This window comes from Dromiciops gliroides, chromosome 4 (genome assembly GCF_019393635.1).
Source record: "Dromiciops gliroides isolate mDroGli1 chromosome 4, mDroGli1.pri, whole genome shotgun sequence".
Taxonomy (NCBI): Eukaryota; Metazoa; Chordata; class Mammalia; order Microbiotheria; family Microbiotheriidae; genus Dromiciops; species Dromiciops gliroides.
Window position 1 is genome coordinate 136,996,695 of NC_057864.1, and position 19,577 is coordinate 137,016,271.

General features: G+C 38.1%; 1 protein-coding gene across 1 annotated transcript in view; it reads left to right on the plus strand.

The window, feature by feature from the left end:
- The first annotated feature begins 7,339 nt into the window (after window positions 1-7,339).
- FH (fumarate hydratase) overlaps window positions 7,340-19,577 on the plus strand; it is a 31,649-nt gene continuing 19,411 nt past the window's right edge. Inside the window, exons 1-3 of the mRNA XM_043963837.1 lie at window positions 7,340-7,508; window positions 12,670-12,804; window positions 17,985-18,095. Coding sequence (XP_043819772.1) covers window positions 7,395-7,508; window positions 12,670-12,804; window positions 17,985-18,095 — 360 coding nt within the window. The 5' untranslated portion in view covers window positions 7,340-7,394. The remainder of the gene's footprint in view (window positions 7,509-12,669; window positions 12,805-17,984; window positions 18,096-19,577) is intronic.

The following is a 19,577-nucleotide window of genomic DNA, read 5'->3' on the forward strand; positions in this document are numbered from 1 at the left end:
TGAGGAATGAAAGATTACTGACCTGGGTCCCTCCAAAAAAAGAGTATACAAGAGAAACTCACTAGTAGAAGAAGGGGACCACCTTGGTAGAGGAATATTCTAAGGTGAGAAGGTACTCCATTCAACAATGTTTGTTTATTTTTGTTTTTGTTTTTGTTTTTTTGTGGGGCAATGAGGGTTAAGTGACTTGCCCAGGGTCACACAGCTAGTAAGTGTCAAGTGTCTGAGGCTGGATTTGAACTCAGGTCCTCCTGAATCCAGGGCCAGTGCTTTATCCACTGTGCCCCCTAACTGCTCCCTCCATCCTCCAATGTTGACCACACCCTTCTAAAATTCACTATTCAAGAGTTCCTGTTGCTAAAAAAATAATCTCTGTAGCCAACCTGCTGATCAGTCTCTCTAAACTCAGATAGGAGGGTCATCAGATGACAAGTATGCAGTCTGTTGCGGAATCACAGAATTTCAGAGTTGGAAGAAAACTATACCTCAACAAGAATTGTTATTTAGAGGCACCTAGGTGGCTCAGCAGGGTCTCACAGATAGTAAGTATTTGAATTCGGTTCTTCTGACTCTAGGCTAGGCACTCTATGCACTGCACCATCTAGTTACCCCAGTTAATGTCTTAGGAAGAGGATAAGGACCCCGTGAAGTTGAAAAGGAAGAACACTTAAAGAGATAGAACCAGGAGAGTATGGTTTCTCTGAAACTATAAAAGAAAATACCTAATAGGAACAGGTGGTAAAATATTGTCACAATATATAGAGAAATCAGGGAAAATGAGGACCGAAGAAAAGATCACTTGACTATATTTAGACTCTTCTCAGAGCCATAAAGACAAAGAGTAAGTTTAGTTTCACATCCCTGACCTAAGTTTCATTCCTTGAAAGTTATGTAAGTTGGGGCAGCTGGGTGTTGTAGTGGATAAAGCACAGGCCCCAGATTCAGGAGGACCTGAGTTCAAATCTGGCCTCAGACACTTGACACTTACTAGCTATGTGACCCTGGGCAAGTCACTTAACTCTTGTTGTCTCACAAAAGAAAGAAAGAAAGAAAGAAAGAAAGAAAGAAAGAAAGAAAGAAAGAAAGAAAGAAAGAAAGAAAGAAAGAAAGAAAAATCATCATGACCTCTCCAAGGTCACTGATACCAAGAAAGTTATATAAGGTACAGAGCACTGGAATACTGAAACCTGACTGGTCAATAATGGATGTAATCTGATTGGTCAATTTTGGTGTAATCTGATTGGTAGATATTGCATGCAAATAGGGAATACTGAAATTCGATTGGTTAAAATTAGGTAGTGACATATCAGGAAGACTTTAAACTCTGTGTATTCGACCAATGAGGAAAAGAGGGAGGGTTAGAAGTAGGTATAAATAGCTGTGTGAAACCACTCTAGTGTACTCTCAGCCACATTCAGGAGACTGCCCACCTTCACAAAGATGTATTAAAGAAGATTTCAACCACATTCTGCTGAACACTTTTATTATTTGAGCTGTAACCCTTATTTGTTAGCTGCATTTCTAACATAATGTAATAATGTATTATATGGAATAATATAATATAATATAATATAATACAATATAATATAATATAATATAAAAGTTTATTTATTTATTTGTTTGTTTGTTTACTTGTTTATTTATTTTTTAGTGAGGCAATTGGGGTTAAGTGACTTGCCCAGGGTCACACAGCTAGTAAGTGTCAAGTGTCTGAGGCCGGATTTGAACTCACATTTGCTTTTTAAACTTATATATTGGGGCAGCTAGGTGGCGCAGTGGATAAAGCACCGGCCCTGGAGTCAGGAGTTCCTGACTCTGGGCAAGTCACTTAACCCCCACTGCCCTGCAAAAAAAAAAAAAAAAAAGCAAATGTGATCATGGGCTGCAATGAGAGACATAGATAGTTTCCAGGAATGAGGAAGTGATAGTCTGATTGTACTTGATTGAGTGATTATGATCTTGAGCTTTAAAGAATGGAGGAAGGGAACCTAAGGAAGACTATGTCAGACGACCTTATTATTTTCAGGGCAGGTAATCTACTGTTAGCAAAAGATCACAGGGTCAAAGATAGAAAGTTGAAGTCGAAAGTCATCTGGTCCCACTCATCTTACAGAAGAGGACAAGAAAACTGAAGTTAGAAAACGTGCCCAAATTCAGTTAAGTAAGGAACAGAGATGGATTCTAACCCAGATTCTCTGATGGCAAATCCAGCGCTCCTTCACCATGATATGTAAGAGGAGGAAGTTCATATGTGAGCAAAAGAAGAAAAGAAAAGTTTGGGAACAGTCATTTTGGGGACTGGGACAGGAAGTCAATAAGGCATAAACAATTGTTACACGGTCATCTTGGAGAAAGATAGATGAGGTAGCACAATGTATAGTGTGCTGGACCTGGCGTCAGGAAGGCCTGAGTTCAATGTAACCTAAGAGAATTATTATGTGGCCCAGAGCAAATAATTTAAATTTGCCTCAATTTCCCCATCTATAAAATGGAGATAATAATAGCACCTACCTTGCTGGTTGTGAGTATCAAATGAGATAATATTAATAAAGCACTTATGACAGTACATGGCACATAGTAGGTGCCATATAAATAACTATTATGATAGCTCAAATGAGGTAAGGTACTACAAATTTATAGTAGATGAATTCAATTTGATTTGTAACTTTCCCCAGCACTATTCAATACCTTTGTGTTAAGAACAGAGAGTATAATGTAGTAAGGTGGAGAGTTGGAGTTTCTCAGGGATGAGAATTCTCCAAGTTCTAGGGTAGTCACTACTAAAACATTAAAGTGGATGATCATGAGGTCAAGTATGAGCATGGAGCAAAATGAAATCAGAATGGGGCAGCTAGGTGGCGCAGTGGATAGAGCACCAGCCCTGGAGTCAGGAGGACGTGAGTTCAGACCTGGCCTCAGATACTTAACACTTACCAGCTGTGTGACCCTGGGCAAGTCACTTAACCCCAACTGCCTCACCGAAAAAAAAAAAAATGAAATCAGAATAGGAGAGAGACTGGGAGAACAGGGATATATACACCAGAAGTTTAAATACTGACAGAGTAAGTTTAATGTAAGTGAGATAGTGAAAGAGGTAGAAAGATAAGTTTCTAGTTAGGTAATAGAATCTCAAAGTTGTTGTTCATCCTTTGTTTTCCAAGTGGAACAGGGGTTTAATAAGTAACCCAATTCCAAGAGAGGGTGAAGCATGAAGTGTGACCATGCTAGTGTGTGGATAAAATGGGTAAAAGAAGGATATAATTCAACTTGAAATGTAGGAATTTCAAGAGAGTTATCATCAATATGAATACTAGAGTCCAGAGGATTACTGCAGGGAATAGCTGGAGATGTAAATAGTGAGCTAGATATACAAATTCCATATCTACATTGTAATTAAAATGAATAGGATAAAATTCAGCATTTATTCATAAAAATCTTTCATACAACTAATCATTTCAGTTTTTTATCTAAAAATGTCTTGCTTCTTTAAAAAAGGGGGGAGTAACTAAGAGTCAATCAAATCAATACCACATGTCAATAAAAGATAGCTGTGTTTGACAGGGTTCACTACACTCCAAGAGAACTGTTAAACATTAAAGAATGACGTCAACTGATGAAGTCAAAAGACTCAATATTGCATAGTAGAAAGCTAATTCCTAACTACCTAGAAGGCCATAGTACTAACTATTTCAACCAAGATTTATGGAGCTCTCTGGAGTTTGTCTACTCCTGCGGGTAAAAGAGAAAGATCCAGAAGCAATCTGGCCATCAAAGTAACGACAAGTTTATTGTTACACTTACTACATTAATCTGAAATGTTTCAAATAGGTAGTTATCCCAGACATGGACAGTAATAGGGGGATATCTGTGGTCTCTAAAGTTCCCAACTTTACATACATCCATTTTAAATCACCACATTCCAAAGTAATACACCTCCTGACTACATTTTTTTTTTTTTAGTGAGGCAATTGGGGTTAAGTGACCTGCCCGGGGTCACACAGCTAGTAAGTGTTAAGTGTCTGAGGCCAGATTTGAACTCAGGTACTCCTGACTCCAGGGCCGGTGCTCTATCCACTGCGCCACCTAGCTGCCCCTCCTGACTACATTTTAACTCTTCAAGTCACTTGGCCAGTCCAATGACCAGGATCATTTGTTTGGCTCCAAAGCATCAGCCATAGTGTCTTATCTCCAGGGCTAAGATTTTGGTGTTCTTCCTTTCTGTCTGAGCTAGGCTAAATGATTTGGTAGTACTTTCTTTGAACATGGAAAAATATAATCATGGAAGCAATCTTCGTCCCTCACCCCACAACAAGCACTACAATAAGAAACTACAAACTACTTCTTGATTATCATTTCTATTCAACACTTGCTGATTCTCTATCCCATTTCTGATAATGATCACCATAAACTTTTTCTTCTCTTCTCATGCTCCCAATCATGCCCTTGCCCTAATCTTTTTATATTACTCTTCATCCTCCTTCTTCCTCAAGGATCTTGCTCCATTAAGTATTCTCTCTGTGTCATGCATTTCCAATCCCTCCAGTTTATTGATTCTTTCCCCTCAGACTATGAACATATTTAGATGTAACCAGTCAGTCTTTAAGTTAACAGTGACTTCTTAATTGCCCAATCTCAAGGCCTTTTCTCACTTCTAATCCTCTCCATGGCATCTGACAATTCACTACCTTCTCCTCCTGGATTATTAATCTCTACTCTCTGGGTTGATGAAAACAATGTTAAGTTTGTCACATATAATAACTCATATTTTCACACTTATAGAACTTATAAACATATATTTAAATCTATTTAATAATTTTCCAAATAAAGAGTTTTGGTGGAGTTTTAATTTATGTGTTTAAAATATAAAAATGCAACACCTGTTTAGTTTATAAGAATGATTGACATCAGGAAAGAAGGAAATTTACAACAAAACCTTTACACAATGGGATGGAAAAATGAACATCATGACTTAGTAAGTGCACTTATTCCAAAGATCTATGTATCTTTTCAAGGTATATTTTTCAGTTATTATTAACCAATAAGATAAAAAATCAAGATAAACAACTTCGAATCAGACCTTTGGATTGTTATACTGCAAAGTATTAAACTAAGATTTTTAAATGTAATGAATGAATAAAAAAAAAATATATTAAGTGCTTACTATGTGCCAAGCACTATGCTAAGCATTAGGAATACAAACATAAAAAGTCAGTTCACGCTTTCAAGAAACTCATACTCTAATTAGGGAAGACAACCCACGTAGAACAAGTTCAGCTGCAGGGTGATTGGAAAGGATACAAGTCTATACATGCAGCCACTGGACCATTGACAAGGCACAGGAGCTTAGGTATCAAGATGTCTGCTCCCGAAGAGTGGTCCAGCACCACTGGAAGTGGGGGTGGGGAGTAGATCTAAGAGTCAGAATACAAAAGAAAAGCATTTTCTGTCACACTGCATTCACTAAAAATATCGTCATAAACAAGATTTTACTGAGATCAAAAAGGGTTTTGCATCATTAATAAATATTCTTTCAAAATATTATTTTTTATGCTTTAAAATTTCTATTTTGTATGCTTCATAATGTACATAATTATTAGTAAAGTAGTATATATTGGGGTCATATACTCAAATAATAATGATAAGAAAAGTTTGGAAATCACAACTCTAAGGTTCCTTCTAACTTTAAAATTTTACAATCCTTTGATCTAAAGGTTTGAAGTACAGAAGTCAAAAATGGGGGGAAAAGCTGCTAATGGACTATTAACAGCTGGCCCAGAGCCAAGGTTAGTTTTGGAACCTGATCTTGGTAGATGTGGCTTTTCTTTAGAACTGTCCAGCCTTTTTATTTTTTCAAGCATTTTATGTCAAGAAATAGTTGCTGCTGAGAAAAATTATTAGAGCTGAGACATAAACAAGACTCAACGCACATCAGCAAAAGAGGAATTATACCCTAGAAGCTCACAGGAAAGGCAAACTATTTGGACTGATCAAGATAATCTGGAGACAGCCAAAAGGCAAGACCAGAAAGACAAAAGAGAACTCCAAATTTGATCTGAGTACACTCTACCCTTGTGATTTTATATATATGTGTGTGTGTGTGTATATATATGTATATGTGTGTATGAATATATATGAGTATGTGTGTATATGTGTGTTATGTATGTGTATATGTATATACATACACATATGTCCCTCTACCAGATCTGCAACTTCTCTGCTGAGTTGCCTACAGCAGGACTTTTTAAACTTTTTCCACTCCAGAACCCTTTTCTCCTGAGAAATTTTTACATGACCCTGGGTATATGGATATTTAAAATAGGTATACATAATCTTTTAGTGTTGCCAGATTTTTTGCAACCCCCACATTCAGTTATGTGACCCCATATGGAGTTGGGACCCACAGTTTAAGAAGCTCTGGCCTAGAGCATTGAGAAGTTAACAACATTATGAGAATAAACAAAGGGTATCCTGAACCCAGGTTGGATGGGCATTGGGAAGAGATGAATTTAAGGTTTATGGGGTTGAATGGAAGGTTCTTTCTTTAATATAAAGCCCTGTTCTGGAAGAAGCTGTAATTTTAGCTGTGCTATTTACTGGGAGCTTATTCTTCACACTTGCCTCCTGCAAATTAGCATTAAGAGAAATACAGAGGGGCAGCTAGGTGGTGCAGTGCATAGAGGGCCTGCCCTGGATTCAGGAGAACCTGAGTTTAAATCTGACCTCAGACACTTGACGCTTACTAGCTGTGTGACCCTGGGCAAGTCACTTAATCCCAATTGCCTCACCAAAAATAAAAAATAAATAAAATTTAAAAGGAGAGAAATACAGGTTTCCTCTATTTCCTAACAGATGATGAGGAACCAGGACAAAATGACCTTCTTCAAAAGGGCGATTTTAAGTAGGTTTCTATTTTCCAGCATCCCCAACCACGATCACAGTTTAAAAGTTTCAATACAAGGAATGCATTCTCATTAACTTCCAGTCAATCAATAAACATTTAAGCCTCTAGGAAGAGAAAAAGACCATAGCTAAAATGCAGTAATAAAAGTAGTCAAGTGAACAAACTTCCTGAATGACAGACACCACTTCTAGAGCTCCGCCTCTAGTTACAACATTCCCCTCCCCTCCCCTCCTTTCCCCTTCCGTCCTCCCCCTTCTCCCCTTCCAACCCCCACAATTCCTAGGGTTACTCCAGACGCAAATTAGAGGAGAGGAAAAACCCACTAAGCCCGCCCTCTATCTTGTAATTGATCAATGAGAATTAGACCCGCCTCACGGGTCTGGGACGGGGTTCCTGATTGGGTGAGAAGACGGGCGGCGTGGGCGGGGTAAGATGGTTGGCGGGGAGGCGTGGTCCTGGCTCCCAGAAATCGCCCACTGGCACGCTAGACACCATGTACCGCACTCTCCGAGTCCTCCTCCTGCCTGGCAGGCTGTTGCAGCCTTCTCCTCTGGGCCCCGTTTGCGCTGCCTGCGCCCTGCAGCGGACCCCGGTCGCCGCACGAATGGTGAGGGTCGTCTTTGACTTTAGTGCCCCGCTGTCTTCCCCGGGCTCAGCCCGCTGTGACCTTCACTCTATACCCCGACGACCCATGGACTGAGCCGAGCTGAGCCGGGCCGGGCCGGGGCATGCCAGAGTCCGGGGATGGGGTCTGCGAGCTAGGGAAGAAGGTTAGGTTCCTGTCAGCATGCCCTTCTCACGACCAGGGTTGGGGGTTGTGGGGTCGTTTTTTATCGGACATCTTCCGGTCCGTGGTCCAAGAGGCCTTAGGAAAGTGAGGAGTGTGCGCATGCGCTGAGGTGTAAGGCCCGCTTCAGTCTCAGCCTGTCGGTGTAGAGGGACCCTCACTCTCTTCTGTCCTTCCTAATTTCTTCATCCGTAAAATGGGGGTAGTAATAATAATTACAATAATACCTTCTTCCCAGAGGTGTTGTGAGAATCAAGTGAGATTTGTAAAATGCTTTGCAGTTCTGTGTAAATGCTAGCCACTTATTACTAGGCTCTTGGGGTTTTCCCTCTTTCCTGCCCGGGCTTGTGCACATCCCAATCCTTTTCCTTGCAAAACCTGAACTTCCCTCTCGATGATGATGGTGGTACTTAGGGTTCTGGTTTCTACAGCCCAGGGTTGCTAGGTGACCCACCAGGAAGTGTCTTTCCAAGACCTGGACCTGTAAGCATGAGGACGTTATCAGACTGACAAAGAAGGTCAGCTCCTGGGTTGTATGGTTTTTTAGGGAACAGGTGTGTGAAAAACTTATTACTATTTGGTACGCTCTTTTTTCTGATCTTAGGGAGGGGGTAAAAAAAAAAAACAACAACTGCAACCCTAAGGGCTTTATCACTAACCATGCTGTGACCTGGATTTAAATCCCAGGGTATATAGAATAAAAGTATTTTGTGTTCCAGACCACTGGACTTGGAGTCAGGAAGACTTGAATTCAAATCCAACCTCATATACTCATTAGCTATGTGATGATGGGCAAGTTACTTAGCCTCTGTGCCTCAGTTTCCTCATCCTTTTTTTTTTGGAGGCAATTGGAGTTAAATGACTTGCCTATGGTCACATAGCTAGTAAGTGTCAAGTGTCTGAGGCTGGATTTGAACTCAGGTCTTCCTTAAACTAGGGCAGGTGCTCTATCCACTCATCATCTTTAAAATATGAATAATAATAATAGCCCTTACCTCCCAAGGTTGTAGAGAAGCTTGAGGTAATATTTGTAAAGTGCTTTGTAGACCTTACAATGCTAGAAAAATGCTCCTATTGTTATTATGCCAAATATTACTTATCTTGAGTTTTTTTTTTAAATCAGTTTTCTCAAGTGGACTTTCACAGTATTACTAAATGTAAAGGAACTTGACTATAACAGTTTTGAATATCTGCTTGAAAGAATTAGTTGTAAATTCATAGTGGTCATGTGATGATAGTTTTGTTTTGACAGATGAAATTAATGAAATTATGTAAAGTGTTTTGTAGTTGTAAAGTTTCATAGAAATGTAAAAGAGTTTAAAGTTTCAGATCCAAGCTGTAGCTACTACTGATTTGTTTGAATGAGTCCTTTTCATGCTTAGTTTCTTCATTTATAATTTAATATAGCCTTAAAAATATTTAGGGGGGGCAGCTAGGTGGTGAGGTGGATAAAGCGCTGGCCCTGAATTCAGGAGGGCCTGAATTCAAATTTGCCCTCAGACACTTGACACTTACTAGCTGTGTGACCCTGGGCAAGTCACTTAACCCTCATTGCCCGGCAAAAAGGGGGAAAAAATTATCAAAAGAATGTTGAAATTGTATCAAATCTCAGTTGTATATAAAAAAATTATGTTATTTGCTCCCTGAGAGCAAGGACTGTCTTTTGCTTTTCTTTGTATCCCCAATGCTTAGCACAGTGCCTGGAACTTAGGGGGCTTGATGAGTGGTTGTTGACTGACTGACTCTAAAAACATCTGTCTTCCAGGGCCTAGCTTCTTCAACTGTGGGTCATGACCCTATATGGGTTTGCATAATTGAATTGTGTGTGGGGGGGTCTTGAAAGATTTGGCAACAGTAAAAGGTTAATATATGCCTATTTTGCATATCTATATACCCAGAGTGGTGTAAAAATTTCTCCCGCAAAAAGGGGTCTTGAGTGGGAAAAGTTTAAGAAGCCCCATTCTTGGGTGTTTTCATAAAGAAGTAGGTGTGAGAAACTTTGTTGAAATTACTTTTATCTCTGTAACTTTGTGAAACTGTTTCTAGTTCACTATTCTTAATTTCACTTCTTATTAATTTTCAAGCCCACTGCATTTATGGATCAGACTTAAATAAGCTAGAAGAGACCTTGGAGGTCATTTGGTTTAAAACAATCTCCCTTTTTTTTTAATAGCTAAAGGAAAGCCGAAACCCAGAGAGGTTGTAACTTGCCCAGCCACAGGTAGAACGTTGGTAAAACCCATTCAAACTCAACTTCTCTGACTTAATTTTTTTTTTTTTTTGGTGAGGCACTTGGGGTTAAGTTCTCTGACTTAATATTAAAGTCCATCTTGACCCATTTCCTGCTAGTTTTGAATAGAAACAGGATAGTGATTGCCTGGAAAAGTCCCTGAATTTGCCTTGCTAGTCACAGGCAAGGATTAAGAACTCCACTATTGTATGAGTGTGTTGTTATTAATTGACTTTATTTGTTTTTTTTGTTTTTGTTTTTTTTGTTTGTTTTTGCAGGGCAATGAGGGTTAAGTGACTTGCCCAGGGTCACACAGCTAGTTAAGTGTCAGGTGTCTGAGGCTGGATTTGAACTCAGGTCCTCCTGAATCCAAGGCCAGTGTTTTATCCACTGCGCCACCTCCCTGCCCCATTAATTGACTTTAAATGAAGAAAACTTGTTGCCTTTTCTCCTACTCAGTTATAAAGAGTCTTACCTAGTTGGGAAACAAGTTACTAGTTTAAAATCAATTAATACCCACAAAAGTGTTACTTGTGTTTATTCTTGACTACTACTATCCCCATAAAACCTTTTGACTTCTCAGAACTTTTGTTTCTTCATTTGTAAAATGGGAATAATACCTAAACTTTGTAAACTATAAAGCATTATAAAAATGGTAAAGGTGAATTATTATTACTAGGGTATCCAGATTTTTTTGTATGTGATTTTGTTTTACAGAAAGTTCTTGTCTAATAATTTTGCTTGACAGTGTCATTTGCTAAAATTTAAGAAGCATTGAACTTTTTAGAGCTGGAAAGAACCTTAGAAATTGTCTAGTCGATGTCTTTCTTCATTATACTTTATATACCTATGATTTTTAGGGGTGTTCAAATATTAAGAGAATTCTAAAAAAATTTATTCTTTAAAATAATAAACTCTTTATATGTTAACATAAAATATTTTCATGAAAAATAACTATTCTAAAGCAAAAATTTAATGAGAAGATTGATATTTTACATATTTTTTCAAGTTGTGTAGCTTAATATATAAAACAGCTGGATTCTCTTATCTACTTCTGTGTTCACTCTGTTGTAGCAATATGTTATTTTGTTTGAAGTCTGTGAGAAAAATCAAGCCCTACACAGATAAATAGTTGGGAAAAGGTTGTTGTTCAGTTGTTTTTCAGGCATGTGTGACTCTTAATGACCCCACTTGGGGTTTTCTTGGCAAAGATAGTGGAATGGTTTGCCCTTTCCTTCTCTAACTCATTTTACAGATATGGAAATTGAGGCAAACTGGATTAAGTGATTTGCCTTGGGGCACACAGCTAATAAGTATCTGAGGCTGGATTTGAATTGTCTTCCTGACTACTCCAGGCCCAGGACTTTACTTGCTGCTTCAGTGTATCTCATAAATTTTAAGGTGCTAGGAGTGAAATTATTTTTCTTATTAAAAGTTACTTTTAATATGTCATTGAATCATGTCATCAGATTTATAAACATTAATTATAGACATGTATGATCAAGTCAAACATTTATTGAGTGCTTAGTACATGAAGGCTTTAAAAGCCAAACAGGATTTTATATTTGCTTGTAGGGACAATAGAAAGATTCACATGGTCAGAGCTGAGCTTTAGAAATTTTGGTAGCTGAGTTTCCCATAACTTTTTGAAATCTCCTGCCTAAAAGGGAAACTAGTGTCATCTAGATTCCAGATTTTTATTCGGTAATTGTAGTCTGGGAGATGACATAGTGCTTAGAATGCTGGACTTGGAGTCAGGAAGACCTGAGTTCAAATCCTGCCCCAGTTGCTTAATAGATATGCAACCCTGGGCGAGTTACTTAATTGATCTCAACTTTTTCCGCTTCATTTGTAAAATGGGAATAATAATATTCTTTCTTCCTTTCCTTTTTTTTTTTTTTTGCGTTTTTGCGTTTTTGCGGGGCAATGGGAGTAAGTGACTTGCCCAGGGTCACACAGCTAGTAAGTGTCAAGTGTCTGAGGCCGGATTTGAACTCAGGTCCTCCTGAATCCAGGGCTGGTGCTCTATTGACTTTGTCACCTAACTGCCCCCTTCCTTTCCTTTTATTCCCTTACCTGTTCTACCCTCCCTTTTTATTCCTTCCCTCCTTTCCCTGCTGATTTCCTTGTTGAGTTTATTGTATTTCTATACCTCTGTGTGTGTGTGTTCTACCTCCTTTTTTCCAGTTGAAATGTAAGTTGGGTTCGTGGGATGCCCCCTTATCCAACCCATTCCTCTTCCACATTTAAAAATTCTTTATCTCTGTTCCAACTCTGTTAGATGGTGATTTATCTTCTCTTCTTCCTTTCCTCCAAATGAGGATCATAATAGCATTTCCCTCTCAGGGATAGACTACAACTACACTTTGGATTCTTGGGAATTTTTCTTGTTTGGGTTCCTTTGAAAAACAGTGTAGAATGAAAGGCTCAGTAATTGGTCAAAGCACATTTGATAGGCAGGCTGCTTAAAGAAAGAAGTTGACTTTTTTCTTTCCAATGTGCTTATGCATCTTGTTCTTATTTTACTTTGACAAAAATATTCTGACTGTGAACTTTAAAAATAAAAGAAATATTTCTGAAATTACTCACAAAATGGTGGGCTAGGTGTAAGAATGAAGAAGACAGAATTTAAATACAATTTCAAGCCTTTTCTGACTTTTAAAAGGGATCTTTTTACTCCTAACAGTTGATTTTATTATATGCAATATTAATTGTGTCCTAACCCTTATATCTGATAATCTTGTTCCTCAGGCAAGCCAAGACTCATTCCGGATTGAATATGATACCTTTGGTGAACTCAGAGTCCCAAGTGATAAGTATTATGGTGCCCAGACGGTGAGATCGACATTAAATTTTAAGATTGGAGGTGTATCAGAAAGGATGCCAGTGAGTAACTTTTGTTAGAAGATTATTATCATAATTTGAACTGAAAAGGTATTAGGATTGTTAAACTTGAGATTATTAAGATTTGTTTCTCTTCATTCAAATAAAAGAAGTTAGAACTTTCTAAAGTTTAATATGGTGCTCTGTGTGTGTGTGTTTGTGTATATATATATATATATATATATGTCTCTCTCTCTCTCTATATATATATATATATATGTATCTATGAAATGATGTTAAGAATTATAGCATCTCAGAATTGAAAAGGACCTCAGAGCCTTATAGATGGGAATGCATCACAGCAATGAGCCATTTGGTTAGGAGATGGAATGTTGTATACAGGTTGATACACAAATAAAGTGGAAAGTGAGTGATTGAAGGAGATTAAGGTAAAATAAGATAAATGGGGTCCCAATTAAGTAAGTGAAGTTTGTATGTTATACTAGAAACAAAGAATTACCATAAAGACTCGTATAAAGGAGTGATGGGAGTCAAATCTGTGCTTTGGACATTTCAGTGTATTAGCTCTGTGGAAAGTGGATTGGAGGAAAGAAACTAGAAGCCTAGAGACCCATTAGGAAACTACAATAATATTATAAGAGATAATGAATGCTATGAGAGGTTTTTTGAAGTCCTGAATGGGTTTGTGGCTGTGTGAGGGAACGGATGTAAGAGTTGCTTTGGAATGAAGTTGACAAGGCTTTGCAGATGATTTGAGAAGAGAGGCGAAAGAATCAAAATGACTAAAGTTTCAGACCTCACCAGAAGGATGGTGGCATCCTTAATTGAGAGGAGGGATAGATTTAGGGAAAGGTATCAGTTCTTTCTTTGACATATTGAGTTTAAGATGCACATGGGACATCAAAGTGCTATGAAAGGAGCACTGGGTCTGGAGTTAGAGGAGTTGGATTTAAATCCCAAGTTTGCCACTTGGCATATAGGTGACCTTGGAAAGATAACTTCTGTGGTTTCCTCATCTGCCAAATAAGGAGTTTGACTAGATGATCTCCACAGTTTCTTCCAACTCTAAATCTATAGCCCTAGGAAAAATACACCCAAGTGAAGATGTTAAGCAGGTACTTGATAATGGGAGAACACTGGAGAATATAAAATGTAAATGCTGAAATACATCATAAATGAAACAGGAAGACAAAGAAGTTGCAGCTAAATGGAAGAATGACTTAGAAGACACTCCTTGCAGAGGCATAGAAGAGATTTGGAAGATTTGGTTTCATCATGTGCCCTCGGACAACAAGAAGTATTTCCTGAGATACTTGGAATCTTCATGAAAAGCATAAGTGACAAGATCTCCACAAAGCTTACATGAATGTTACTGGCAGAGGATGAGAGTTTGAGAAATTCCATATAGAACTTGTCAGTATCTTGCAAAGGCATGTCAATACATACAGCAGTATTCAGTGTGTGCTTTGGCGGTTTTAGGAGAGGTTAGTGAAAAATATGTTGGAAGATAATGTTCATTAAGTAAAAAAGAGAAACTAAATGCTAGTAGATTATGTTACAGTAATCTTGAGTCTACATATGATGAATACCCTCTTAGAATCGAAATGGAAAGTATTGGACAAGAGTGAGCACCAAACAACCACAGAAAGTGAAATTGACTCATGAAATGGCTGGTTCCTAATATCTTGTAAAATGAATCCAAACTATTGACTAAAGTAAATGTCAAAATCACTTCTGCACAAGGAAAAAGGCTAAAACATGAGGAGATACCACTGTGCAATTACAGTTGCACCAGTCCTTTGTAGCCATCCAACCAGGCCATCTTGCTATCTGCCCTGCTCCTCTTCTCCCCGTCTTTATACCTCTTACTTTGAGCATAGTAATCAAATCAATTGTAGCACTGCTTCATATAAGAGTCTGCTAATTGACCACCTGTTGATTACCTCATTACTACTCTAACCCTAAAGACCAAAACTCTTTCCCCTGGCCACTGATCCCCTGGATATTCTGTCTCTTTCATTAGAATCTAAGTTCCTTGAAGGCAGAGACTATCTTTGTCTTTCTATATTTTATCCCCAGCAGTTAGTATGGTGCTGGGCAAATAATGAGCTCTCTCTCCCTCTCTTTTTTAGTGAGGCATTGAGGGTTAAGTGATTTGCCCAGGGTCACACAGCTAATAAGTGTCAAGTAATAAGTGACACAGCTAATAAGTGTCAAGTGTCTAATACCAGATTTGAACTCAGGTCCTCCTGAATCCAGGGCCGGTGCTTTGTCCACTGTACCACCTAGCTGCCTCCATAATGAGGTCTTAATAAATGCTTTTAAATGTATTCATCCAACATATTTTAAAAACCTATTGACACAGAAAAATGAGAAAGAAATAAAGGAAAAGACATTGCTGCTGCTTATTACTTTCCTACAGAACTTTAATTGAAAGTAATCACTACAACAGGGAGCACAAAATAGCTAACAAACCAGCTCAGTTAGACTGAATTTGTAAAACATGAAAGATTACAATTAATGCTGTTTCAATAAACAATACTCAAAGAACAACGAAGGAAAAAAATGAGTCTGCAAAGAACTTAGTTTGAGGATGAATTAAATACAACAAAAAATAGAAAATAATAATAAATAAAAAATTTGAAAACAAATCTATTATTGTCTTTACAGTGGTCTGTTTTCATCATGACAACAGAACTGCCCAAAACTTTTGAATAGTCCATAAATATTCGGCCTAATATCAGTGTCCTAAGTAATGCTATATTATATAATGAGGATAACACTTATATAGTGCTTTAAAGTTTGCAAACTGCTTTACAAATACTTCATTTGATTCTTACAAAAATTCTGGGAAGTAGGAGCTATTATTAGCTACATGTCACAGTTGAGGAAACTAAGGCAGATATGAGGAAATAGAAAAAACATTTAGGAAAAAAAAATAGAGAGATCACCTGGACTGGACAAGGTAGATCCACAGTTAGCTAGAAGAGATACTTTGTGGCAACAACAGATTTTTGAAAACATTTTGAGGTCTTGATTTTCAACATTCTTGAAAAGTGAACAAGTGGAAAAAATCAGTTTTATTACCAGCCCACCCCACTTAAAAAAACAAAAACCAGAGATCAAGAAGATAACTTCTGTCACATAGATCTACTTTCTTATTTTGATAAAATCTCATGAGAAATGACATTGGCCATGCCAAGGGTATCCTTGATGAACATATGAAAGAACAATAGTCAGGCTTTCACAAACAAGTTTATGTAGCAGGCTACATCTTGTGTCACACAATTTATTGAATGTTACAGGAGTTAAAAGATCCTACTGTGTGATATTTTTAATAACAAATAACAACAGCAGAAAATAATTTTATTTGGTAGAATAAAATGTATATCTCAACAAAGTATTGTCTTGGTCACGTTATGGTAATTGAAGAGTCCTTAATAGGTATGACAATAGAGGAAATGGTTCAAAGACCTTTTGACTATCATTATCAAATGAGGTATAAAATACAAATGTATTTTTTGAGATGTTTGCTTTATTTGCCTATTTTTTGAGATGTTGGCTTAAATGGAAGCCAAATGGAAAAAGAATCTTCCTATAAATGGTGAAGTCATTCATTCAGATGTTCTTATGGCTGATACATTAATTGTACCAAGAACCAGAATAACAAAAGACCTCAAAAAAAAACCCCAAAACAAAAAACCTACTATTCAAACTTGGTGAAGGAATAAAAAAACCTTATTGTCTATACTATGACATGGAATTAAAAATACAGTCTGTTGCATTTGCTGTTGTCAATACCTTTGTCTCAGAGAAGCCTTGCAAATGGACACTGATTTGGACTCTGAACTGAATAAGAGAAAGAGAAGTGGGCTATTGCATTTTGGACATTGTACAATTCTTTCCATTGTAGGATGCTTCCCAAAACAAACTTCATCTTTTAAATACCAAAATTTTCCTGGTAGTGTTATGTGGGAACTAAGAGAGGAGAGAGTATGCAGAATGGTGTTGTGTCTGAAACTATATGTGTGGTCACCTTATTTCTGTCCCGTTTGGGGAAAATTGGCTGGGGTTTCTAATATATTCATTACTTATAAATTAGAAGCTTTAGCACCAGTTTTGGGCATTAAACATTTATTAAAGCATACCAAGTATTAGTAAAATGAGAACACCTGGCTCAGAAAGGTAAGAAAAGGCCTATCTAGCTTGGAGCTGCAGCCTAGCCTGCTTCTTCTTCAAGTCCTCCTCCATGAGCACATCTGAGAGCCAAACTGAGAGTGGAAGCTTCCTCTGCTTCTGGAGGAGAGGCAGTCCTTACACTCTGGGTGTTCCAAAACCCATTATTTTCTCACAATGGGTTAAGGCTAGTAGTATCAGATGTTACCAAGAAGTCAAGAAAGATAAGGATGGAGAAAAGACCATAGAATTTAGAAATTAAGAAATTATTATCTTGCAAAGAGCCATTGCAGTCTAGAGGCGAAATCAAAGGCTAGATTTTAGGCTGTTGAGAAGTGAATAAGAGGTGACAGAGTAGAGACAAGTAAGTGTAGATAGTTTTTTCAAGGACTCTGTGTATGAAAAAGTAGATGAGATATAGGATCATAGCTCAAATGGTAAGTGACCAAATGATGGTAAGAGACACCACTTTCAAAATTAAAACTGTGCATCAATAGAGAGATACTTAGTGGGTATGAAAAGCTATTATAGCATATTTTTAACAGGGACCTGTTCATAAGAAGTAGCATAGTAAATGTCATCTGGGAAATGTGTGATCAGGAAATGAAGTGGGTCATGTCATGGGAGAGGGATAACAGATGGATAGCCAAAGTGTTCACAAAATATTAAAAGATGTCATAGAAGGCCGATAGTATATCGAATATGCATTTTCTGGAGAATTTATAGGAGGACGTAGACAAGGATGAAAAGGGGTGGATGAGTTGAGTTCTGCACCACTGTGGGGAGTAACTGCATTGATAAAACAGCTATTAAAATGTATGAGCAACTTTTTTCTGGGGTGGGGGCAATCAATTTGCATACTGTACAAATAAGCTCATTATGATGATCTATCATTGGTATAGCCAAGTATACCAACTATAATCTTTATCTTCTAAATATCTTTAATACTATCTTGATACAAATTTTATTACTGTTCTCAGTTTTTAACCCTGCATAACCAGTAAACATAATGCATATTTTGAGCAACACTCTAACTGTAATTACAGATCCCAGTTATAAAAGCCTTTGGCATCTTCAAGAGGGCCGCTGCTGAAGTAAACCAGGATTATGGCCTTGATCCAAAGATCGCTGGTGCAATTATGAAGGCGGCAGATGAGGTAGGAGGTGCTAAATAGGTTTCTTTATATCATCAGATCTATACCACATTCTGAATGATTATTTTAAAAATCTGCATAGATTGGGTGGAGATTAGAGGAAGGCCACTATGAAGCATTATTTTATAAAGATAAAATTTTTTTTAAACAGCATAACTTGTGTTCTTGGGTCAGGACCTGGTTTTGCTGTTTCTTTTTTGCTTTTTTTCCTTTCCCAGTGGCAGTTTTCCTTGATGTTGTGGTTAAACTTATATTTTTTAGCTAACAGATGGTCTTTCTTTGACTTTAAGATCATAGTAACTATGAAAAAACTTACCTGGATATTATGCTTTTAATAACAAATCACATTACATGATATTTTGCAAAAATGCTTTCCTCTCCCCTTTTACAGAGGAGGAAACTGAGGTTCAGAGAGTTTTCTCATAATGAGGCAGAGTGGTTAAGTGATTGTCCCAGTTACATGGCTAGTAAGTGTTTGGGTGGGGATTTGAACCCAGGGTTTTTTGTGACCTAAAATTTTTCTCCAAATAATTTTTTTCCTTGTATTTTCTTATTTAAAGAACTGATTACTTTAAGTAATAAGCTTCTCCTATTTTTGTTTTTAAACTAGGAGTAGTATGTAGTTCATGTTAAAAATGTATGCAAACTCAAATTAATCTAAAGCATTAAATTAAGCTTCTTTGACTAATGGGCTTATAGTCATTTAAAACACACACGCGGGGCGGAGCCAAGATGGCGGAGAGGAAGCAGCAAGCTGCCTGAGCTCTCCTTCTGTTCCCTCAAAACGAACATTAAATCAAGCCTCTGGACGGATTCTGAAACTACAGAACCTGCAAAGAGACAGAGAGACACAGTCCTCCAACCAGAGATAATTTAGAAGACTTCAGGAAAAGGTCGGTCTGACTCAGGCAAAAGGGAGGCCCAGCGCAGGGCAGCAACCCAGCGCCGAGGGGGTCGGGGCAAATCAGCAGGAGCTGCGGGTCACAGCCGAACAACTGAGGCTCCCGGAACCTGGTTCAAAAATCTGGTGGCCAAGAAGGACAGTGGAAAAACTTACCTGTACCGGCCGAGAGGGCCACGAACGGCGGGATCAGACGCCGGGGTCTGGCGCCTGGCTGGCCGAGCACAATCAGACAGGAAGTGCAGGACAGGGGATCTCCACACACCATAAAGGCCTCAGAGTAAAAGCCCGGTCACACAGCACCTATACACCTGCACAAGAAGCCCAAAACAGGGACCCTGGTGCCCCCAGAGCAGACTTCAACTTAAAGAATAAATAAATAAGCTGCAATAATGAGTAAGAAGCAAAAAAGAGCCCTCTCCATTGAGAGCTTCTGTATCAATAGGGAAGAAGCCAACACAAACTCAGATGAGGACAATACCCTCAAATTGTCTACATCTGAAGCCTCACAAGGGAAGGTGAATTGGTCGCAAGAACAAAAAGCCTTCCTGGAAGAGCTCAAAAAGGATTTTAAAAATCAATTG